Here is a 24,747-nt window from a genome sequence, read left to right on the forward strand (position 1 = left end):
AAAACTAACAGAAAAGGGTAAAAACCATACCCTTGTCTGTAACGAAGACTCTGAGATCAAATAAAAAGCCAAATTTTTTGTTTGCTTTCTTTGCTTTTAGTAAGTGAGGTTGGAGGGTAGCGGCAAGCGTCATGGAGTGAGAGACATGTGGGTTCAAATCTTAGTTTTAACCTCCTGAGGCCAAGTACCTTACTTTCTGAGCCTCAGTTTCCTCGTCTGTGAAATGGAAAACTCCACCCACTTCCCATGGTCGTTGGGAAGAGGCCACGCCCCCCAGCTTGGGTAGGTGCTCAATAAAAACCCCTTCTCCCTTCCCCGCTGCAGTTATGTAAACTGAATGTGGTAACAGGGTCATGAAGGGCCACTTAATACACACCACTAGTGTGACCAATAAAAGCTTCCTAAACACAGGGTCTTTTTTTTTTTTTTTTTTGGCTATGCCACGCGGTGTGCGGGATCTTATTTCCCTGACCAGGTATCGAACAGTGAAAGCACAGAGTCCTAACCACTGGACGGCCAGGGAATTCCCAACACCGAGTCTTTAAGAGAAAAATTATCCAGAGGGTCCTCGGAGTGTAAGCAGAGTGGGGACCACGTGTCTCCATCTCTGCATCTCTGGTGCTTAGCATGGGGCAAAGGTTTGCTGGATGAACAACTGAATGAAGGAATGAAAAGTCTGGGATTTCCAGTCACAGGATGGGAAGGATAGATGTGAGAGTGGGTGGGTTGGGAGGGTAAGGGGAGTGGGGGGAGTGGGAAGGCGCGGGGCCAGGAAGGGCTGGCCGAGGCCTCCATGTCACCTCTGGGGAGGGGAGGAAGTGCCTCCGAATCCTGTATGAGGTGGTGGGTGTGCCTCCCCAATCACACCTATAACAGGGCTTGACCCCAGGCCTTGATCCTTTCCTTAGGGAATGGATTCAAGCACCCCAACACCCTCCCAGCCCCGTATTAGAGGAGACTGGGGAGTGTTGGATACTGGGAGCTGAGTGGATGCTATTGGGTAGTTGCTGAGACAACTTCACGGGCCCAGGGAGGGAGACCCCCACCCCCAGCCCTAGAGGGCCTCCAGCTGCTGGCGGAGGGGATGTGGAGATGGGGGGCGTGCAGCTGGGAGGCCTGGCTCAGACCCTTACCCTCCAGCTCTTCATATTCGGCTACTGTCATGTCCCTGAGCCACTTCACCCCTGGCATGGCCCGGATTGCGAGAAGCCCCAAGGAGCCTGGGTCTGGGCTCCGTCTACTCTGGAGTGAGGTACCTGAGCCCAGGCCCCAGAGAGGCTGAGCCTTTCCCTGGTCGGTCACTGGCCTCCCCCATCTGCTTTGCAAAATGCCCAGCACCCCTCCTCTTCCTCAGCAGCCCGGGGTTTATTTCAGCAACATCGACACAGAGATCACGCCGTCCACACTGAGCTCTCACATACACACCCTGATGCAAGCCCAGGGTCCATGGAGGAGCCCTCTCCTGTGTTTGCTCGTAAAATGTCACCTGCGGGGATTCACCTCCAACTCCTACTTCATCCCGGTAGCAGAGATGGAGGGTTTGGTTTGGTTTTTCATCACTGAGTCTCTGCTGCAAGGACTGGGGCGGTGCCCACCACCTCCCACCTCTCATTCATCACCTCAGCACAGCTCAGAGACTTCTCGGTGGGACGTGTCCCCCGTCTCTCCCAACCCTCTCCCCCAGGCCTCCCTCCCCTTGGCCCGGCTCAGGGCTCCCCCAGGCCGCAGCCCTGTCCCAGCATGGCAGGGTCAGGGCACTGGCCCAGGCCTAGGCACCCCGGACAGGAAGCTGGCAGAGATCAGGGCCGCCATTCGAACTGGGGCAGATGGTTTTACCCAGGAGGAAGTTGACAGTTTCAACTTCAAACACGATGTCACAGGCGCCACACTGCCTGCTCCCCTGTCCCACCCCTGCATGAGCCTGCCCGCCCCTCCCCCTTCTCCCGGAGAGGCAGACACAGGGCCAGACACCCTCACCTACCGGGGCCGAGCTTGCTGAGGTTGAGGCAGAGGAGGCCGCGCCCATGGGGTCTCAACATCCGCCGCTGGCCGCCCTGTACCTGCTAGGGCTGCTGGGTGAGTACCCCTTCTGGGGTGTCTTCTGGGGTACCTGGGCTCAGGGTACAGAGAAGAAGATGCCAGAGTCAGATCCCCTCAGTCTGACTCAGGCCCGCATGTCACCTCTCTGGAGCAGCACGGAGGACTGGGGCCACCAGGATCCCTGTCTTCTCCCCCAGCCCCAGCTCGGCTCTTGGCCCTGCCTGTCCCACCCCCGAGGCCCCACCTCTGCTTCTCTCTTGCACTGTTGGGGACCTTACTGTCCCCTTCGAGGTGGAATCCATGCCAAGATCAGACCCTCAGCCTAGAAATCAAGTTGTCCAGCCCTCATTCAATGCCGGCTTCCCTCTGCTGCTACCCCACACCCCACCCCATGAGTGTCCAGCCGTTACTTGGATGCCTCCAGGGACAGGAAACTGCCATCTCCTGGGCAGTTCTGATGATGCTCTGGGCAGAGCGGGCCAGGGCAGGGTGGGGAGCGGATCACCGTCGAGCAGATGTCAAAGACGTACACCTTAGTCCTTAGTTACTGGTTTCATCCCAGAGGGGGTCTCAGCCAGGCCTACCAGCCAGGTGTGGGTCTACTGTCACTCCAGACCCAGAGGAGGGGCTTCTGAACACTTCCCCGGGGGCCACTGTAGAATTGACTTGGGGCCTCTGGAGAAGCTGTCTGGGGATAAGGTTAGGGGTGGGTGAGTCTGGGGCCTACTGTTTGCCGGAGGGGAGACGGTGGAAAGGGCAGTCCTCCATCCCTGAGGCCTTGGGACGCTAGTTCAGGACCGGAGCCCTGCTGCTGGGGTGTCACCGACACTGGCCAGTGGGGAGGGTCCTGAGCAAGCGGGAGGGGCAGGGGAGGGGAGGGTACTTCATGACCTGAGCCCTGGGGTCCAAGCCTGGCCGTGTATGACCTCAGATAGGTCCGAGCCTCTCGGGGCCTCCATCTCCTTATTTATAAAATGCAGGGGGGGGGTGAACTGGGTAAGATCTGGCCACTTCTCAAGGGTTTGGAAGGTGTGGCAGGGTGAGAGAGGTGACTGACTCGGGACGGGAACAGGTGAGAACAGGCGGCAGTTTGCGGCTTCCCAGTTTGGAGGGAAAGGACTTGGGGACATTGCCTGCCTAGTGGGGGGCCTCAGTCCCTCCTAGAAAATGGGTATGTAGGTGTGAGTATGTGTGTGTGAGAGGTGTGTGTGTGTGTGTGTGTGTGTGTGTGTATACGTGTGTGTGTTTTCATGGGTAAAACATGGCCTCCAAATGTAGACTTGCCTTCTCCCATGCATGTGGCGATGGCACATGTGCACACATGTTCTCATGGCTACTCTTCCATGGAGCTGCAGGAGGTACAAAGTACCTTCTGTCCCCAGGGCAGAGGCTGACGGATGGACCCCGCTGCTTACGGGACCCTCCTTGGCCCTGGAGACTCCAAGGACCAGGCCCCTAAGCTCCCCACTGACCCCTCACCTGTGGCCTCTGACCCCAGCAGGGCAGGACTCTAGCCAAGCCCCCTGGGAGTGGGGGTGGAGTCCTGCTCTGCTGGCCTCCCCCGAACCCCATCAGGGGCGAGGCTCCTGGTAGGACTAGGCCTAATGCAGCCCAGAGTCAGGAAGCCGTGGAGGCAGTGCCTTCACCAGAGTGTGGGAACCATCTGGAAGCCCAGGAGCACAGGATTCCCAGTGTGTGTGTGTGTGTGTGTGTGTGTGTGTGTGTGTGTGTGTGTGTGTGTGTGTGTGTAACTGGTGGATAACAAACATTCCCATTGTTCAGCGGGTCACAGCTTAAGAAATATTTTTTTTTTTTTTTTTTTTTTTTTTTTGCGGTACGCGGGCCTCTCACCGTTGTGGCCTCTCCCGTTGCGGAGCACAGGCTCCGGACGCGCAGGCTCAGCGGCCATGGCTCACGGGCCCAGCCACTCCGCGGCATGTGGGATCCTCCTAGACCGGGGCATGAACCCGTGTCCCCTGCATCGGCAGGCGGACTCTCAACCACTGCGCCACCAGGGAAGCCCAAGAAATACTTTCAAAGCCATTTTCTTCTGAAAGCTTCACAACAACCTAGGAAGCAGGTGGGCCCATTGTCCCCATTTTACAGTGTGGAAAACTGAGGTCCAGGGGCAGCAGCTAGTGAGCTGCAGAACCCACCCCAGCGCAGTGCTTCTGCTCTCGTGGAGGCTCCTCTGTACCCCTAGCCAAGAGCAAAGACACACCAAAGCCACTCCCACGAGTAGGAAAATGGCTGCAGGACACAACCACCACTAGCAGACAGGCAGCCACCAAGGGCTGGGGACACCTAGGGTCAGGGCTGTGGCTGGGGGCAAACAGCACAGGCACCCTTCAAGACATTCCAAGTAGAGATGCTTCACCGCCAGAGCCCTGGGAACACTGCGGCCTCTTGGCTGGCCATCAAGTTTGTGCCCGTGGCTTGGGGACCTTTGGTACATGAAGATGCTCACAGCCTGCTTCCCTCTGCGGCTGCCCTGAGCTCCAACCTGCCCAGGGCTCACCTGCTGAAGGTGGGGCATGGAGGCAGCCCTGATCACTGCCCAGAGGCTCAGGCCCAGCCACCGGGACTCCAGAAGCTGGCACTAAGGCTTCAGAAAGTCACAGACTTGGTAGTTTGAATTCTGGTCCCCCCTGGCCAGCTGGGTGACCATGGGCCCGTTCTGTAAGCTTCAGTTTCCTCTTCTGCAAAATTGGAATAATAATGGGACCTGCCTCATAGCGATTTATAAGGATTAAGTGAATCAATGAATACAGAGCTTTAATAGGAATGGCGGTGTGTGTAAGTGCTCAGTGAGCATTAATAATAATAATAAATTCATTCATTATATAAATTTATTTATTATGTAATTTATCATATAAATTTATTTATTACATAAATGTATTATTATCAGAGTCAGCAAGGAACAAGGTGAGTCAGGACCTGGTGGGGAGGCCTCGAGCCTAGCCATCAGTCTTTCTCTCCCCCAGTCCTCCTGCACAGGCTAGTTATTCATTCATTTATTCATCCACATGCATTTATTGAGCATCTACTAGGTGTCCAGCTCTGTGTAAAACTCTGGGGATACAGCCGTGATCCACACGGGTCCACCCTCGTGGAGGGAGCACCCGAAATATTTACAAATTTCTAAATATCGTGATCAGTGCAACAAAGGAAACTGCAATGGCTGAGACTCATTAACCAAGTTCACGCTCGAAGGGGCTCCCAGTCTGAGGGGCTCCTCTCTGAGGAGGTGATGTCTCGCCTGAGACCCGAATGATGGAAGGAACCAGCCAGGCAGAGAAAAGTGGGAGGAGTGTCCCAGGCAGAGGGGACATCAAGGGCGAAGGCAACGGGTAGGACTGGCTGAGGGGGGCTGGGCATCCACAGGAGAGGAGAGGAGAGGGGACACCCAGTGTGAGCCCACCATCTGGCCCGCAGCCCCAGCTGCAGAGCTGAGGCTCTTGCTGGCTCTGGGTGCAAAGAATCAGGCCCCCAGCAACCCCGAGCTACCCACCCCCAGCGGGTAGCAGAGGGACCTGGGGGCTCAGGGGCTGGCACTGTCCCCTCTGGTCACTCTGACCAGCACCTACAGTTCAGAGGGGTTTCCCTGCAGTGACCAGGGGACCAGGGAGGGACTTCAACTCCACCCAACAAAATTGATTGAACACCTGTTCTGTGTGCATGCATGTGGGTGCCTGGTGAGCATGTGTGTGTGTGCTGTGTGTGTACCTGCTATATGTGTGTCTGTGTTGCGTGCAGACATGTGTGAAGGCCTGTGGGGCTTTGGAGCAACGCAGATCTGGGTTCGATTTCTGCTTGGCCACTCACAAATGACAAGAACACCCCTCTGAGACTCAGCCTTCTCATCTATAAAATGGGGATAACCACTGTGCCCATCTCAAAGGATAATTGCTGTCATTAAGTCTGGTTCATTCATTCAGACAGCAAGTATTTATTGAGCACCTACTATGCACCAGATACTGTTCTGAGTGCTGGGGACAGCAATGAACAATCAAAATTCCTGTCCAGGTGCATCCAACATCGTAGTTGGGGTGTGATGGGGAGACAGACAGAGAGAAGCTAAATCAATGATCATATAGATGTTAGGAGGTCACGAAGTGATGTGAGGTTGGGGATTGGGAGCTCAGGGGCCATGCTGTATCCAAGGAGGTTGCAGTGGGTCTCACGAGAAGATAATATTTGAGTAAATACATGTAGGAAATGAGTTATTGCACCATGCTATGTGGACCCGGGGACGACGGCTGCAGGCAGACGGGCTGTCACACACAGGCTGGCGGCGAGGCAGCTGTGGAGGCCTCCATGAGCACAGAGCGTTTTCTCCAATGAACTCAAGGCAACCAGGAGCCAAGCAGAGGAGAAAGGGGGCAGAGTGCCCTGGAGAGAAACTGGAACTCATGCCTCTCCAGGTCCACAAGCCGTTACCTGGAGCCTCCGGCCAGATGCATTTGGGAACCCAGAATTTTCCAGACTGGGCAACATGCCATAATCAAACACATTCCCATTTCTGCAGTGAAACCGAATTCGCACACTGAAGGCACAAATGCCTTCCTGCCAAATGCATCAGAAAAGACTTTTGGTTTTAGACTTTGAATTGCAAATAGGGAATCGTGGCCCTGTATCACTTCCTCTATAACTACTACTGTCACCACCCCTGCCCTCATCATTGTTATGTACCCCTGGGGGGGCTTGACCCATACGGCTCCCACAGGGACCCTGATACTCCCTTCTCCCTGGGGCACAGCTGGGAGAGATGTGGTAGAAACAGGATAGGAGATTGGTGGCAACTGGCAGAGGCAGCACGGGTCCCCTGTACTGCCACAGACTCCCTTCCGGAGTGAACCCCTCCCTCTCCCCGGCCTCAGTTTCCCCCTTCTGTACCATGGGCGAGCGGGCTCTGAGGTCTCCAGTGGTAGAGTCCCATGGGGCCCTGTCAAGTGATGGTGATGGAGTTTCTGCACCGACCCTACCACCAGCGAGCTGTGTGACCTTGGGCAAGTCACTGAGCCTCTCTGAACCTCGGTTTCTTGATCTGAAAACAGGGGTGAGCTCGGTCCCTTCTTCACAGGGCTGTGCATGGAAAGGACGTGCCCCTGTGCGGGCTTTGGGATATGTGAAGCTCTGAACAGAAAGGAGGCCGTGTCCTTGTGACACTGGAGTCACATACGGTGGCGTGAAACTCATGCAAATTCAATCACACACACGAGGCCACCAGGGAGAGCGTGGAATTGCAATTCAGATACGAAGGCCACTCTGCCCACAAGCTGCGCACTGTCGCTCATCGGCGCAGACCCTGGGTGAGCGAGATTAGAGACCTGGATCCGCTGTTCCTTCTGCAGGCTCCAGCCCCCAGGCTCCTCCTGGCACAAGCCCAGTGTGATTTTCTACAAGTTTTGCACATAAAAAGGCTCCTGATCAAAAACCAACCACTTCGTCTGGTGCTCAACCCGAGAGACAGAATTTCGGCCCTTTGTGATCTTTGTTTCCCTGAAGCCCTGATACAGGCTCAGGTTAACACAGCCCCACTGATGAGAGTCGTTTCAGAAAAGCTGAGTTCCTGGCCTTCCGAGCCAGCCTCTCAGCAGAGGAGGAGGGAAGGAAAATCCGGAATGCCCTCAAAAGGCAGTTGACATATTGTGTTTGCTGTAAATTGATGAGAATGTTATGGACTATTAAAGGGAATCACTGTTAATGGAAAAAATGGAACATCAGACTTCCAAACCGCACTAAGTCAGTCTGTCAGTTTCCTTATCCGGAAAACAGAGTGATGACAGTCTCCCTGATTGAGGCAGTCAGGAAGAAATGGGGTCTCCCATAAAAAACCCTTGGGGTCTGCACGGGGTCAGAGGTCGCCGTCACTATTATTATCATCAGTCAAGTCCCAGCTCCTCCCTGGGATCCCGGTGCCCCCGGGACCCTCGGCAGGCCACACTCTTGTCTCCATTTCCCAGTGTGTAGGGCTGCAAGCACAGGTGCTCACGGGTCCAGGCAGGCCCATGAGTGGGTCAGAGGTGGCATCAAGGGTACAAGCTCTGAAGCCAGCAGCCTGGGCCAAGTTCTGGCTCTGCCATAAAATGGGACCGATAATACAGGTCCACCAACGTTCGTTTGCAATTCCAAACCCCCCCAAATTTGCAAATTTCTGGCAAACGTTTACAGTGCAAATCCTGACCTGAATGAATAGGAGACTATTTATAATCTTGACACATCCCACTTACTGTGAAAATTCATGTTTCGCTGCAGAAGCCATCATGTGTTTGAAGCTGAGGCTCTCCAGATGCAGGGTGACAGTAGGGTGCCCCGAGGGGTGCTGGCAAACCAGGACAGAACAGGCTGCCCTGGGGGCTCATGGGGATGCAGCCCCACGTGGCCAAAGCATACTGTTTTTCAAAAACATCTGGATCTTGGGATTTCTTTTACAAAAAAGAAAAGTAAGGGACTTCCCTGGAGGTCCCGTGGTTAAGACTCTGTGCTTCTACTGCAGGGGGGGCTCAGGTTTAATCCCTGGTCGGGGAACGAAGATCACCCATGCGGCACCGGTACGGCCCGAAAAAGAAAAAGAGAAACAAAACAGAAAGAAATCTTTCAAAACAATGGGCTCCAGAAAAAAAATTATAACACTGTACCGAGTAAATAAAAGTCATCCGTGGCCTGACGTGGCCCAGAGTATTGCTGTACAGGGAACCAGAGAGAGAACCATCCGGAATGTGGGGGGATGCAAGAGGACAGGGGAGGGAGGGGGTGAGCTCGTAAACGTCTCAGAGCCTCTTTCAGGGATTCATTTACTCCTCACTGAGACCTCATCAGGGCAGGCAGAGTCAAAATGGTAAAATCTCTGCAAAGGCAGACATGAGAGCGGGGAGGGGAGAGTGAAAAAGCCCTCCTACTGTCTCTCTGGATTTTTGGCCCTGATCGTTCCCTGGCTTGGCCAGTCTAAGCCCTAAATAGTGGGGCCTCCAAGGAAAGGTTGGCAGGGGAGGGAAGGGGCCTGGCCCCAGCTGCTCGGGGTGTGGTGTTGGATGAGAGACTGGGGAATGGCAGGATGTTTCTGTGCCTCCTGTCCCTCTTGGTATCATGGGTCCCCAGGTTTCTGTTTGCAGGTTCTGCAGCAGCAAAGCCTTGGGCCTCGGGCTGCACGCAGGGGCTGGGCTAAGCTGTAGCCAGGGAGGGGGTCAAAGGGACCCCGAGCACAGTCAGCAGGGTTCAGGGGAAGGAGGATGTTGGTCTGATCCCTGTGAGAAGCAACTGAAAGAACGAAAATAAGTTGTGGACAATCAAAACCTGAACGGATCCCTGGACAGACAGGAAGAAGCAGCACCCAGGAAGGCTCCCAGTCAGTCACACATCTCGCCTGCCCACGCCTGCCTGCCTGCCTGCCGCTGAGCTACATCAGGAGCTGAAGATTATAGATCATGGAAGTTTGAACCGAAAGGAAGGTGAGGGAGGGTGGACCCTAACTTCCTGACTTTACAGATGAGGAGACCAAGCCCAGAGAGGTTGAGTGACTTGCCAAAATCACACAGCAAGTTCATGGAAAGTCTTCCCACAGTATGTTTCACTGACTGAAGGGAATCACAAGTTCACTCTCTTTCATCAGGTTTGCACGCCGGGAACATGCAGGAATTAGTGAAACACAGAGCAGGCCGTGGCAGCCTTCCCTCTGAAGGGAAGGGAGGCAGCTAGGCCCAGCGGTCAAAAGCACAGACTGTGCCAGATGGCCTGGCTTGGAGTCCTGGACCCACTCTTCATCAGTTGCTTAGCAAGTTAGTTAATCTCTCTGTTCCCTCATCTATAAAATGGAGATCAAAATAATAGTGCCAACTTCACAGAGCTGTGGTGAGGTTTGAGAGAGTTAATGTATAAAAATGCCTAGGAGAAAGTACAACTAGTACTTTGTTGTGTTGAGGGCTTCCCTGGTGGCGCAGTGGTTGAGAGTCCGCCTGCCGATGCAGGGGACGCGGGTTCGTGCCCCGGTCCGGGAGGATCCCACATGCCGCGGAGCGGCTGGGCCCGTGAGCCATGGCCGCTGAGCCTGCGCGTCCGGAGCCTGTGCTCCGCAAGGGGAGAGGCCACAACAGTGAGAGGCCTGCGTACCGCAAAAAAAAAAAAAAAAAAGTGTTGAGGATGGTAGTGGTGGTGGTGGTGGTGGTGGTGATGGTGACGGCGACTGTGTTGATAATGGTCGTGGTGACGGTGACTGTGTTGATGGTGATGATGATGTGACACTGATGGTGATGATGGTGGTAGTGGCGATGGTGACAGTGACTGTGTTGATGGTTGTGATGGTGATGGTGGTGGTGACAGTGACGGTGATGGAGGGACAAGACAAGAAATGCTGCTCACCTGAGGCCAGTCAGAGTCCCAGAGGGAGGCGAAGCCCTGGGATGCATTAGATGCCTTTTCTCCACAGAGCATTTTCTTTTTTAGAATTTTTCTTGGTTCTCAGGTTGTTCAGTCTTTCCTGAGAATGTTCTCTGGCTGTTCTGTGTGAGATCCGCAGGGATGGTCAGGCCCAGTCCCTGTCCCCAGGGGCTTCAGGGTCTGGGGACTCCAGCACCAGGGTCAGGGTCAAGGTCATGTTCATTTCTGCTCATTTGTTCATTCCCTGAACTTGACACTTTGGAGGCCCAGCTGGATGGCAGAAAGCAGAGAGATGGGTTTGGAAGGCATACTCGTGGTTCAAATCCAGGCCCTGCCTGTTGCTGGCAGTGTTACCCGGGACAGGGCACTTGCCTCTCCCGACAGCTATATTGTGAACATATTCAATTCAAATTGTGGGGCCGTGTGGAAGATGAACGATATCCGTAAGGACCCCTCGCCCAGGGCTGAGTATACAGTAGGTGTTCAATAATTGGTAGCTGCTGTTAACGGACGTTGACTGTGGTGACTTTGGGACTGCGAAGGTCCCAGGTGGGAAAGGGAGGTGGCGAGCCCTGTGATCTGGCTCTCCAAGTGTCCAGACAAGGACCCCTGCCCCTGGGAAAACTCCCCAGCAGGCCTGCAGTCTCACCCACCCCTGCCCAGGGCCCAGCCAGCTCCACAACCGGTAACACAAGCTCTAAGCAATGAACGCCAGCCAGGAAGGCACTGGGCTGTCTTTTGCATAGATTATTTCATCTCATCCTCACAACGTTGCTATGAAGCTGGTCCCTTTCTTGCTCCCATACTGAGCCTCAGACCGTGAAACTGAGGCTCACAGGGGCTAAGGAAGTGGCAGAGCTGGTACTCAGACCCAGAGAAAGGCATCAGTACCAGAAAACCTATCCTGCAACATTCAGCACCAAAGAATGGATCTTTGGGTCCCCTATCCCCATAAGTGCCCTCAGGGTTTAGCCAAAGAAATGAATCCCTAAAGGTGTACGGCCCCATTCATGGTGGGAACTGGGACGGAGGGAGGTAGGAGTGGAAGGTCAGGGGTGAGAGGTGAGGGCTGGACAAAGGCCCCCTGCCTCCTCTCTCACCAAGCTAGCCGGGCATCTCCACCATGTCCTCCTGAGGCTGCCCTGCCCATTGCAATAGATCAGATGATTGACAGCTGGCCAACCCCCTCCCAACCCAGGCCAGAGCTCTGGCCTCTGCTCGAGACCCGACATGCCCTCTGTGTGAGAAATACCTTCCCCTTCCAAGGCCCAGGACTCCCGGGGCAACCATGGCGGGCTCTTGCCAAGATGGAAGAAACTTAGCATAGGCCACAACTTAATTACAAGGAGTCTTGGTTGGAGGGAGAGGGCAGGCTGGTGGGGCATGACTCCCCCTAAAATTCTACCACCAGCTTCAGAACACTCAGGCAAAAACGGGACTTTTTACACCCAGCAACAATTTCTCAAAAGAAACTTAAACACAGCCCTTTACTATATAAAGTACTCACCCTGACTGATGCTGTGCCCAGCTCCCAACTGAGAAGCAAGCCTGGGGCAGATGGAAACCAAACACTTGCTCCACGACTGATAAAGCCGGGCAGCCAAGGTGGAGGGTGGGCTCTGAGGCCGTACAGGCGTGCCACCCGACCTGTCCCCACCCAGATCAAGCCTCTGCCCCAGCCACACATGAGCCGGACACATGGCCACGGACAACGAGCCACTTTGACACCCCTGCTCCACAGTCAGATGAGGCTCGAGGAGGAGGGACTGCCCAATGGCCCACATTCCTATTGAAGGGGCCCAGGCAGGAGTCAGGACAGAGGGGAGGCCAGTTCCCCCCAGACCCAAGTCCACTGGGCTCCTTCACCAACTGACCATGTGATCTTGGGCAAGCCCTCTGCCTCTCTGAGCTCTGATTTCCTCCTCTAGAACTGGGAGCTGTTAAAGAGAAATTGCTATCATTCTTATCCTGCCTTGGGAATTCTAGAAAGTAACAAATGTCCTGGGTTCCCACATTCTGGCTCAGTTCTCAGCGCTCTAGAACTATGACGTTCAAACTTTTTTTGACTGAAAGCAACACTCAGGATGTTTTTATATTGCCACCCAACACACACAAAGTGAGCCGTATCCTCACAAAACACGATGCATTCTGACATTTCTATTCTAGCCCGTTTCAGTTTTTTAAAAATCGATGGTTGTGTTACTACATGATTTTTTTAAACATTGATGGTTGCAATGCTGCATATTACTACAGAGAGACAGCATGCGGGAATTTTGGCGGGTGATGGGACTGTTGTATGCCTTGATGGTTACGGTGATTACGCAGATCTGTGTATGTGTTCATATTCATAGAATTGTGCACTAAAAGAAAAGGGAATTTACTGCATGTTCATTTAAAAAGTAAAGTTTTAAAACAAGAAGGAAAATTGATGGTTGCAACCCACTAACCTGGTTCACGACCCTCCTAAGTGTTGCCATCTGTAGTACGAAAATCCCTGCCCCTGGAGCCCACGACAGTGGCTGGAGGCAAAAATGCCATTGATCAGGCTGTGAGTAGAGGTGAGACGAAGCAGGAGAGAGACTTCCCTTTCTGACCCTCTTCTCTCCTTTCTGCAGTCACTTCCTGCCTCAGAGGCCTCAGAGGGCTCAACTTAGAGGACCAAGGTAAGGAAGAGCCACGTGGAGAGGGGGGCGTGGAACGATTCCACCAGGCTGTAGGGGGAACTGCCATCCCTCCATCGGAGCGAATCGCACCTTACAGAGAGAGAGAGAGAGAGTGCAGCCCACACCCCCTACACACGCACACATGCATGCACGCACACTTAAGAGGCCCATTTGCAGATAGATGCCCTAGATGGCTGTAAAGCACCCCACAAATGCTGGGTGTCATGCTAGTTATTATTATGACCCACTCAACAGGCACAGAAAAGATACTGGCCATAACTGCACCTTGCAAAGTCCTTTTCCTGCCCAGTCCTGCCAGATGTTCCCTGGCCAGAGACATTCGCAGCTGGGGCTGCAGAGAGAGGCTGCACCAGATTGTAAACTGTGTGAAATGTCTTGCCTTAGAGGTTGGACTTTAATCCTAGAGGCTAGTGTTTCCCAAACAGAGTTCCACGGAACTCGTTGGACGAAGGGTAGGCAACACTACATCATCACCCACTGCAGGCTCCTGACAGGGGACACTGGCCTAGTAAAGGCTCTGAGAAGTCCTGCAGTGAGGAACTCAGTTAAGCATTTGCAGATTCAGCAGTTCCCAGACTCACTCCACCACAGACTCTCTTTTTCACATTTCCTGAGATAACATCATGCTGAATGTATTTGGTGACAAATGCGGCGAGAGGATCTCGTGAAGCTACCAGGCAACCAAAAGAGGCCACAGAGGGCTTGGTAGGCCCTGGGCCGGGACCTGGAAGCCTGCAATGGCATCCTAGCTCCAAACTCTAGCAGGATGGTTCCTGCTGTACCATCCCACTTATATAACGTTCGAGAACAGGCAGAGCACATCTCTAGTGACAGAAAGCAGATCACTGGCTGCCTGAGGCTGGATTCAGGGAAATCGACTGTGAAGAGGCATGAGGCCAACTTCCAGGTGATGGGCGTGTTCTCTTCCAGAGCATGGCGGGGGCTATAGGTGTGCATACACTTGTCAAATTCCATTGAACAAGTGCCCTTAAAATGAGTGCATGTCCCTGTATGTAAATTGTACCTCAATAAAACTGATTTTAAAAGTTAGAGACAAGGGGCAAAGGGGGAGGGAGAGGGATGGACAGGGAGTTTAGGGCTGGTAGGTGCAAACTGTTACATTTAGAATGAATAAAGAACAAGGTCCTACTGTATAGCACAGGGAACTGTATCCAATCTCCCAGGATAAACCATCATGGAAAAGAATATTAAATAAAGAATGTCTGTATGTGTATAACTGAGTCACTTTGCTGTACAGCTGAGATTGGCACAGTAATGGTAAGTCAACTAGACTTCAATTAAAAAAATGAACAGAAAAAAAATAGAATAAAAGTTAGAGAGAGAGAAAAAGATCAGGCTCCGGGCCCTATCTGGGGTCTACTGAAACAGAATTTCCAGGAAGGGGCGATTCTGCAGGACGGTGGGTGCTGAGAGCCCCTCGCTCACTGCCCCGAGTTCCCTGGGCTCTGAGGTCTCAAGCCCCGTCCTCCTGGCCTGGTTTCAAGGGACTGCCCAGATCAGGGGCAGCATCAGCCTGAGTTTCTGGAAAGTCCCTGCAAGGTCCCAGAGGACGACGCTCACGGGAGGAGCAAACCAATCAGCCCGTGGGCAACGGGAGCCTTGCTAGGGGTGGGGTCCAGATGGGGAAGGTGCAGGGAGGGGCCCCCATGGAGGGCCCTTTCCAGCCTGACTGCCCCCTCCACCTCTTTGACCCCTAGGGTTCACAGTGAGACTAAGCGGCTCCGGCTCGCGGTGCCAGGGCCATCTGGAGGTCAACTACAAGGACAAGTGGTACACGGTGCACAGCCAGAGCTGGGGCCTGCGCCCGTTCCACCGGGAGGACCCCGGTCAGGCCTGGAAGCTCTGCCAGGAGCTGCAATGCAGGGAGCCCTTGCTCCTCTCCCACTTCCGTCACTTCAAAGGGAAGCGACCCCAGAGCCAGATCACCTGCCGCGGACAACTGGGGTCCTTCTCCAACTGCAGCGACAGCAAGGCAAATCAGGGGGACCCTCTGGCCCTGATCTGCTTAGGTGGGTAACTAGGTGGCCCCGTGGGTTCCCTGGGCCTGGGCATCAGCCCCGAGGAGGCTGCCCACGCCTGTGATCTGGGGCCTGAGCAGGCAGGTGGAAGGGGTCCCCGATTTACAACTACCCTCTCAGAAACATACACTGGTGGGGAACTGGAGGGGGAGTACTGAGGGCGTGCTGGCACCTGTCTGGGGATGGAAAAGGTCGAGAGCTGGTGCTGCCAACAGTTAACTTCATTGTCTCCTCTTAACCTCTGTTTTCCCAACTGTAAAATGGGCCGGTACTGCCTGCCTCGTAGGAGGCTTAGACACAACGTGTGGGTCAAGTGGACTTAATGGGGCCCATGGTACTTACATCATGAGTTCCAGGTCTTTCTCAACATGGCCGGTTGCTGACCCCAACTCTCCCCACACCCCCTACTCTTCCCTCCTCCCTCCCAGAGTCCCGGCCCCCTCCCTAACCAGAGCATCTGTTTTCAGAGCCACTGAGGACAACACCTCTTCCCACGAGCCCCCCGCCCATAACCACTCCGGAGCCCACAGGTAAAAGGATTCTGGGGGCCCTGGGGGTAGGGTGTCGGATTTAGCAAACAAGAACACAGGATATTCAGTTACATTTAAATTTCAGATAAGCATGAAAAGTTGTAGCGCATGTTCCATGCAATATTTGGGACCTCACCACCTCCCGGGGCCGTCGGCCAGTCATTCACCCATCTGTGTGTTAGAACCACAGAGCAAGAGAGGCCCTGCTGCTGGTCGTCAGCACTCAGGTCCCTCCCCACCTCCCAGCTCCTCCCAGGCTGCAGCTGGTGGCGCGACCCGGGGGCCTGCGGTGTGCAGGCCTGGTGGAGTTCTACAGCGGCAGCCTGGGTGGCACCGTCGGCATCGAGTCCCAGGACGGGATCCAGGACCTGGGGAACCTCATCTGTGCAGCCCTCCAGTGTGGCTCTTTCCTGAGGCCTCTGCCAGAGACCGAGGCAGCCAGGAAACTAGAGCCAGGAGAGAGCGGTCCCTTGCCAATCCGGTGGAGGATCCAGAACAGAAGATGTGCCACCCTAGAGCAGTGCTTCAGAAAAGTTCAGCCCCAGGCGGGAGGCCAAGCTCTTGGCCTCATCTGTTCTGGTGAGTGGGACCGGGCCAAGACTCACGGGCGCCCCCATGTGGTCAGTCACCACACGTTCCTGAAAGCCCTCCGTGCAGCACAGGGCACTAGCGCTACGGAGAACACAAGGGACATGGAGGGCTGATCACTGGCCTCTAAGAGGTAGGGCGGCCATGGGGTGGGGAGGCCACACTCACACCCAACGCCCCGGGCATCTCTGCAAAGTAACGCAGAACAAGCCCAAATGTACCGCTGGTTCGGCTGCCACACGGGGAAGTGGCAGGACTTACAGGACGAGGCACGGTCCGCTGGTGAGTTTGGTGGACTGTGGCTTGTGTCAAGGGCCCAAGCAGGATGCAGCGCTTGGAGGGGACCAGCCTTGTAGGAGGGGAGTTTATAAATCCCGGGGACAGTTGATGTTGGAGCGATGGTGAGACCTAGGAGGTCCCTGAGGCACAGTAGGTAGAGAAAAGCCAGAGCAGGGCCCCAGAGGACTTCCTGCGGAGGCTCCCGAGTCATAGGCCACCAACCAGAAGAGACTGGCGATGGCGGTGTGGTCGAGGCCAGGAGCCCAGAGACTGGTCTGGGGGATCCCAAAACAAGGATCAATGGGGAAACTGTGGGGAAAGGGACCACAGGTCAAAATAAGGATAATCACAGCATGCCTCGGGACATAGTGGGCTCCTATCACCAGATGGTCTAGTGAAGTCCAGACTCTAAGAAGTCATACTTCCTGAGTGCTTACATCACGTTGGGGACTAGTCAGGGCATTCCTTCATTTTCACAACAAGCTTAGAAGGTGGGTGCTATTATTATCCCCACCTTACAGATGAGGAAGCTGAGGCTCAGAGGGGTTAAATTTCTTACTCAGTATCATGGAGCACTAGCTGGGGTTTCCCCTCAAGCAGCCTCACTCCAGAGCCTGCTGTGTAAGCCTTGGCTACTCCAGGTGTGGTCCCGGACCAGCAACATTGGCTTCACCTGGCTGGTTAGAAATACAGATTCCCAGGCCCCACCCTCCACCTACTAATCAGGACCTGCCTTTCAGCAAAGTCTCAGGGACTCATGTGCACACATCTGGGAAGCATTTGCTCTGGACCACTGGGCTATCCTGCAGGCAGGGATGCCCCCAAACCACTGGACACATGGTGTGAATTAGTAAGATGCTGCCCCCTCCAGGCAGAAGCAGCCCCCAAGGATCTCTTGGCCTGATAGAAAAACCTGGCTGGCTCTCAGGCCCACCCACCCCTCTGCTAGGAGCCCTCCTGTAGGCTACAACTTGCAAAACCATGCCCAGAAAGCTTGCCTTTGGATTTTTTTTTCTAAATAGAAGATTTACTAGAGCTTTGAAGATGGATGTTGCTATAGAAACTGGCCAAAGCTGCTGAGATCACAACTCGCTCTAACTCGAGCACATGTGGGCCTCCAGGCCCAACCCTGATAAGCAGAAATGAATCAGTTTCTGTCGGACCAGGCCCTGTTATGAAAGCTGGTCCCTCCAGGCTTGAGGCCTGGGCAGCAGGATTCCTGGATTCAGTCCCACCTGCGAATCTCCAGGACTCAGAGCAGGAGGTATTTCCCACCCCCGGGCCTCAGTTTCCCCTCTCTGAAAAGCCCTCCCAGCTCTCAAGGAGCAGCAAGAGAATGAGAGGACGTTTCAAAGAGGGAAGTGGACCCAGGTGGGGCCTATTCCTCCACTTCTCTTACTGCCACCTGGGTGGGGGACGACTCCCTGCTGGTGGCTGCTGACGGGCACTGCCAGCCTCTTCACCGAACGTGCCCAAGCTGTTGCAGTGGCCCAGAGGCGCCAGGGACAGGGCTTGATGGGGAAAATGCCAGAGAGGATGCCAGAAGAAGGGAAAGGCAGAAAGGAAGGCAGTCCCATGTGGTACCCAGACCCCCGAGCGCCGGGCCCTGCCAGGGCCCCTACTTTGCTAGTGTCACAGGGTCCCAGTGACCAGGCATGCAAGCTCGGGGCCCAGGGAGCTCCCGCCGAGCCCGCCACCTCACCTCCCATTGCTCTCCCCCCAGATTTCCAGCCCAAGGTGCAGAGCCGCCTGGTGGGGGGCAGCGGCACGTGTGAAGGCTCCGTGGAGGTGCGCCAGGGCAAGCAGTGGGACGCCCTGTGCGACAGCTCCTCAGGCAAGGGCATGGCGAGGTGGGAGGATGTGTGCCGGGAGCAGCAGTGTGGCAACGTCAGCTCCTACCAGCTGCTGGACACCGGCGAGAAGACCTCCAGGGGGTTCTTCTGTCCCCCGGGGAAGCTGTCCCAGTGCCACCAGCTTCTGCAGAAAAAATCCCACTGCAAGAGAGTGTTCGTCACCTGTGAGTTGGGCCCGGCCCACGGTGGGTGGAGGGTGGTTCTGGATCTTCCTTCTAAGACTCAGTCGATGAGCACGTTTCTGAAGAACAGGCCCCAGGAACTAAATAGAGAGCCCTGGGGAAGAATGGAGGGGTGACAAATGAGGGGAGCGGGGACAAGAGTGCTCAGACAGCAGTGAGCACGAACCATCAGTAGGAGACTGGCCGCCATTGTCAGGCAGCTAATGAATGATAGAACTCTCCTTCCATCTTCTGCTCTTCCAGATGGAAAGCAGAAAAGCAAGGGGGGGGTACATATTTGCTACACTAATGGTAATTGACTCACACAGGAAAGAGAGCGATGAATGGATGGATGGCTATTTGTATATGATGGCAAGGTGATCATCCATAGTAACTGGAAAATGGTGGAAACTTAAAGAGTTGATCACAGGAGGGGCAAATGATAGCCCGATGATCAACTGTTACATAGTAAATGGTGGATAAATGAACGGGTGGCAGAGACAGCAGATAGAAAACTGCCTTCCGCACATGCTGGTGAGTTACTGGGGGAAGCCAGCCAGCCAGCCAGGAGCTTCCCTCTGAACGGACAGTTTTGATGCCTCCCAGGCTGGGGCTGACCTAACTCTGCCTCCTGCAGGCCAGAACACACGCCCAGCGGGCCTGGGTGCAGGCACAGTGGCAAGCGTCATCCTGGCCCTCGTGCTTGCGGTAATGCTGCTGGTGGTGTGTGGCCCTCTCGCCTACAAGAAGCTGGTGAAGAAATGTAGGTGTAGGTGCCCCGAACCTCCTCCCTTTCAAGCCCCTGCGTGGGGAGACTGGACGGGTTGCCCACGAGCCCCACAGAGGAGGGTTCCCGCCTCCAGAAAGCCGGCCAGGAGCACCTCTGCTTCACCACCCAGCCCTGCCCCTCTCCTGCCCACCGGCCTTTCTCCGCACCAAGTAACTAACAGAAAGTCAGGAAAATCACTGATTCGCCCACATCCAGGGGCCCAGCTGGGACCCACTCCAGCCCAAAGGGAGGGTATGGGCATTCTTCAGACTGTGGTGGGTCCAGACGGTCCGACCCCAGAAGACACGTGCCCCAGGCCGGCTCTACCACTTAGCAGCTAATCGAACCACTTCCTCCCTGAGCTCTGGTTTCCTCATACAACAAATGGGCGACCCCAGACCTTGTGAAGGTAGGGGTATCATCCTGGCCTTGCAGAACTCGGGAGGAAATCATTCGGAGACAAGGGTGTGAGATTAGAGAGGCTGCCCACTGCCAGAGGTGGGCAGTGATGGCTGGGTCCCTGGTGCCCTCCCAGGTCTTAATTCTGGTTCTAAGCACCCCGCGGTGGTTTCTCCTGGAGAACTGGCCCCTCAGCATGCACCTGCCGCCTCCTCCCTCCTTCCCTGGCTCCCGCCCCCCTTGCCCATGCCTGTCTCAACCCCCTCCCCCCCACCATGTGCCTTTCCTGTCTGTCACCCAGTCCGCCAGAAGAAGCAGCGCCAGTGGATTGGCCCGACGGGATTGAACCAGAACAGTAAGTAGCCCCGGAGGCAGGATCCTCCCTCGGCCCAGGTCAGTAGCCACGAGACTCAGGAAGGAGGCCGTGAAGCAGGGTCATGGGTCACTGCCGACCATGGACAGAGCCAGTGGCTCCTTGAGGCCTCTGAGCTCCACTGAGCTCATCTAAGGTGTGACTGTAGCCACAGGTGTTAATGGGTGGTACTCAGAGAAGAGGGCCCCGTGATCAAAGAGACTTGGAAATCAGTGAGTTAAGCAAAGCTAGACACAGTTCTTCAGGACTTGTCAGAACCTTCATGGGCATTTTTGCGTGGTTCATCTCCAAAGTGGACATATGTTAAGAAGGGTTGTCCAAGCTAGATTTATCATGGAACGTCTTTATCGTGGAACAACTTTACAAGGCCAGTTTTAAGACATTTGGATGCAGCCGGCCCTGTCCCCACCCCTGGTCTCCATCCTCTCTCCTTCTGGCCACAGCCGGAGCCCCCTTTGTGGGTAGAGCCACAGCCCTCCTCCTGCCTCTACTCCAACTTCTCCCCCACTTTGTGTGTCAAGGGCCAATTCCTTCAAGAAGGCGCTGTGTTGTCAAGTCTTTCTTACAATATAAAGCCCCTCCGTTCCAGGAGGGCAGGGACCATATCTGCCCTATCACTCGTGTTCCAATTCCAGGCTTGATAAATGTTTAATAACTGACTGACTGCCCCGCCCGTCAGCTTGCCAGCCGACCCAAAGCTGCTCTAAAAGCCTGAGCGCTGCTAGAATGAGCCTCCCGGGAAGAAAGGGAAAAAGGGTTGCACTGAAGGAGCTCAGGGGGCCCTTGCACCACCACCCCCACGTTACACAGTGGGAACAGGGAATTCGAGTTGGGCCCCTGTTGGGGAGGAGGACAGAGCATCATGTCTAGTGTTACTATCTCCCACATCCGCTCAGTGTCTTTCCATCGCAACCACACGGTGACTGTCCGGTCCCAGCTGAGAACCCCACGGCCTCCCACCTGGAGAACGAATACAGTCAGCCTCCCAGGAACCTCCCAAATCTCAGCTTTTCCAGGTAAGCACCAGCTGGCGCTCCTAGGAATGACGGCAGGGCCGAGCAGAGGGTCACAATGATCGCCTGGAGAAAGAAGGGAGGCCGAGCAGGGGGCAGAAGGATCAAACGGCCCCCCTTTGACAGCCGGTCACGGCAGGGTATGGAAGGGATACAGCCTTCACGGGCCACTCAGCTAGAGAGAGTGCGCCGGGATGTCATTAACCCCAGCACCGCTGTGACCTGAGGGACCTGTTTCTCAATAAATGAGGCCCCTCGGATCCCTTGGAGGCAGAACAGAGCAACCATCCGTGGCCCGCAGAGCCCTGTATCGAATGCTCCCTGACTGGCACTGACAATTAAGCGCAGGGAGCCTGGCGGTCAGCATCATTAGAGGACACCAGCTGATTTGATCACAACAAGTTTCAGGGCTGTTGAGCCACCAGCTCAGAAAGTCTCTGTGATCTTCCAGCCCCCGCAGGGCTCTTGGCTCTGAAGGGCTCTCTCTGTGTAGCCTGGAGGGATAACCCTGCTCAAATGGCCTCCTTTCTTTCCACAGCTCTGGAAGGGGCCCTGCATCGCGTCTCCACCCAGCCCGATAACTCCTCTGACAGTGACTATGATCTGCACGGGGCTCAGAGGCTGTAAAAGGTGAGCCTGGCCCCCGGCAGAGCCCTGGGGATAAATAGGCACCAGCCACCTGGTTCCTCACCTCTGCTCACCCTGCCCATCCATGACCTGGGTGGGGGGCTGGGGGACGAGCACCTAGACTCTTATAAAGGAAAAGAGTAAGCGTCAGCGATTTAGGTGACGGGAGCCACTCTGGCCATTTGAGCAGAGGGGTCACGGACCTTAAACTCCATCTCAGGGCTTCCCTGGTGGCGCAGTGGTTGAGAGTCCGCCTGCCGATGCAGGGGACGCGGGTTCGTGCCCCGGTCTGGGAGGATCCTGCATGCCGCGGAGCGGCTGAGTCCGTGGGCCATGGCCGCTGAGCCTGCGCGTCCGGAGCCCGTGCTCCGTGGCGGGAGCGGCCACGGCGGTGAGAGGCCCGCGTACCGCAAAAAAAAAAAAAAAAAAAAAAAATCTCCATCTTTGAAGACTACATAAAAGAGCCCCTAAGGGTAGGGGGAAGTTTAAGAGGTACAAACTACTATGTATAAAAGAAATAAGCTAGGAGGATGTATTGTACAGCACAGGGAATATAGCCAGTGTTTATAATAACTATAAACGGAGGCTAATCTATAAACATTCTGAATCACTATGTTGCACACCTGAAACTAACATAATATTGTAAATCCACTATACCTCGATTTTTTTTAAAAAAAGCACCCCTGAGAGTAGCCTGATGGACTTACACCAGCAGGAAGGAGAAGCTGCTATCCCTGACATTGGGCTGGGGGGCTTTGGGCCTGTCCCCCACCTCCCTGAACCATCTCCAGAGTATGAGGCTTCCTCCGCCGACACGCTTCCTTCTCACCACACAGAACCGGGACCCAGGAACAAACACCAAGAGCCAGACCTTCTGTCCTGAGAATACTCTGCAGTCACTGCTTGGAAAACAGTGTCCAGGTCCTTGCCTGGGCAGGACCATGGACGTGACTTTCAACATGTCCTACTGCCCCGCAGAGGCAGGCCAGCTCAGACATCTCTCCACATCTTCACCAGCCCAGGCGAAGACCCCAACGCAGCTCAGCTGGCCCCCTTCCAGGTGTGGAAGCTGCGAAAGGGCAGAGCCCGGAAGCAGGGCATCCCTCCCAAGCAGAGACACACGGGGTCAGTCCCGGGCAGCTCCCTCCCCCGTCTGGGGGACTCAGCTCTCTTCTCCAACTCTGACTCATGAGGATCCACAAGGATGCTCACACCTTGCGGGTGGTGGGAGGCAAGGGCTGATTTCTCTCGTGCATTTTTAATATGTTCTTTGTAAATAATGATTTTTCTGCTTCCTGAGAACTAGAGTGCCCGGCCTCCTCAATCCAGGGTCCACCCCTGTGGATCCCTCTGGGGGTGCCAGTGGGAAGGGGCACCTACCGGGGGCGAGGGCTCTGCAGCCTCATGGTCAGAGGGTGCAACACTGACACAGGACCGCACAGCACAGCAGCCACCAGCCAGCACGTGTGGCTGCCTGACCCAGAGCCTCATCACCAGCCCTCGATCTGTGCCCCCTCTCCTCGCAGCCCCTCACGTGACCGAGAGCAGGGACCACTGGCTGTCAAGCCCAAAGGGCACCAGTGCCACCTCAGGGCCCTGCACAAAGTGGGTACCTAGTAAATCCTAGCCGATTTGGGATTTGGGTTCACACAGCTGTTAAAAGTCCAAAGCTCAAGTCGTTTCAGCCAATCAGTTAACCTTCTAACGTGAGAGTAAGAGGACAGGACTGAACATTCCTGTGGGTTAAGTAACTCCCTTAACTGGAATAGTCCCCTCGACCCCCCAGCAAGCCTAGACACATACCTAATCCTGCAGTGCCTGCGTTTCCTTAACGACGAGCCAGAGGAGGACATCTGACTCGGAACTTAAGGGTCTAGTGAAGGGAGAGGACTGGCCGGGCCTCACTGGGCCCTGAGAAGACATCTCGGGGCTGGGGCCTTTCTCCACTCGATTTGGCCCCATATCCACCAGGAGATATCAATGGTCCAAGCCACAGAAGCAACTCTGGAAGAGCAAAAGGAAGTTCCTAGAAGGATATGGTGGGGATGAAGGCGGGGTGCTCACAGAATCGGGAGCTGAGTGGCACAAGCATGCCAGAAGAGCCTGGCCAGCCCTCTGCCCCCACTGACACCCTCCAACCGACCTCTCACCCACCCCCTGCTCGGGACTCTGTCCCGAGAGAGCCCGGGGTGTGGCTCTGCCCCTGACCACACAGGGAATCCGGAAACAGGGACACCTAGTCTCCTGGGTACCAGGAGTCACGTGGCAGAGATTCCTATACTGAAGGGGCTCCTCAAAAGGGAACTGGGAGGCGGCTCTCAGGGAGGGGCAAAGGGCCCGAGGCACCAAATGTCTCTCACCAGCCCCTTTCCGGATAAAAGCTCTTTAATCTCTAGTCTGGCCACCATTCAGTGGCCTCACAGCCACCATGACCTACTTAAAAACACACCACCCCACAAAAAGAGCTGCGTTGAGTAGAAAGTCTCTCTACAAAACTGTTTTGCAAGTGGTGGTGGGCTTGGGTGATGCATTTCCAAAGAGATGTTTGGTTAAGCAACTGAATAGGAACTACCTCAGCCTCGGAAGCACCTTTGTCAAGTTCCAGCCTCGGTGGGCTGACACAGCCCACAGGCCGCTGGTCGGCACCGCTCCTCTGATAAGCAACTGCACGGTCTCCCTCAGCCACAGAGGATGCCCTACTGTGACCTGGGCCCACCCGGGGACCACGTTCCAGCCTGCGGCCCCCAACCCCTCCACCCCCAGCCCAGAGCAGAGCAGAGGATACACCCTCTACCTCGGCCAGAGAGGGCAGCACTCATCTGCCCCGGCCTACTCCCCTAAATCGTTGCCTACCTGACCCTCACGGGCAACCTGATTCTAGCACGTTCTCCGCATGTTAAGGAAACTGGGGACCCCAAAAGGAAAGCTCACGCGCACTACCAAGGACCGGCTCTAGCTTCAAACCTGTCACGCCGCTAGGGTCTGGGAGTACCGAGTGGCACTGAAAGGGCATTTC

The 24,747-nt window shown here is 55.2% G+C and overlaps 1 protein-coding gene across 1 annotated transcript; it reads left to right on the forward strand.

The window, feature by feature from the left end:
* The first annotated feature begins 1,925 nt into the window (after nt 1–1,925).
* On the forward strand, nt 1,926–23,048 carry CD5 (CD5 molecule). Its single transcript, XM_032641465.1, is given in 13 exon segments — nt 1,926–2,076; nt 13,032–13,079; nt 14,819–15,130; nt 15,607–15,669; nt 15,916–16,248; nt 18,260–18,553; nt 19,188–19,313; nt 20,020–20,073; nt 20,988–21,023; nt 21,026–21,084; nt 21,086–21,107; nt 21,643–21,734; nt 22,410–23,048. Coding segments are annotated over 12 exon segments (1,488 nt in total). The 5' UTR covers nt 1,926–2,024; the 3' UTR covers nt 21,732–21,734; nt 22,410–23,048.
* Nucleotides 23,049–24,747: the final 1,699 nt, after the last annotated feature.

This window comes from Phocoena sinus, chromosome 8 (assembly GCF_008692025.1).
Source record: "Phocoena sinus isolate mPhoSin1 chromosome 8, mPhoSin1.pri, whole genome shotgun sequence".
NCBI classification, from domain to species: domain Eukaryota; kingdom Metazoa; phylum Chordata; class Mammalia; order Artiodactyla; family Phocoenidae; genus Phocoena; species Phocoena sinus.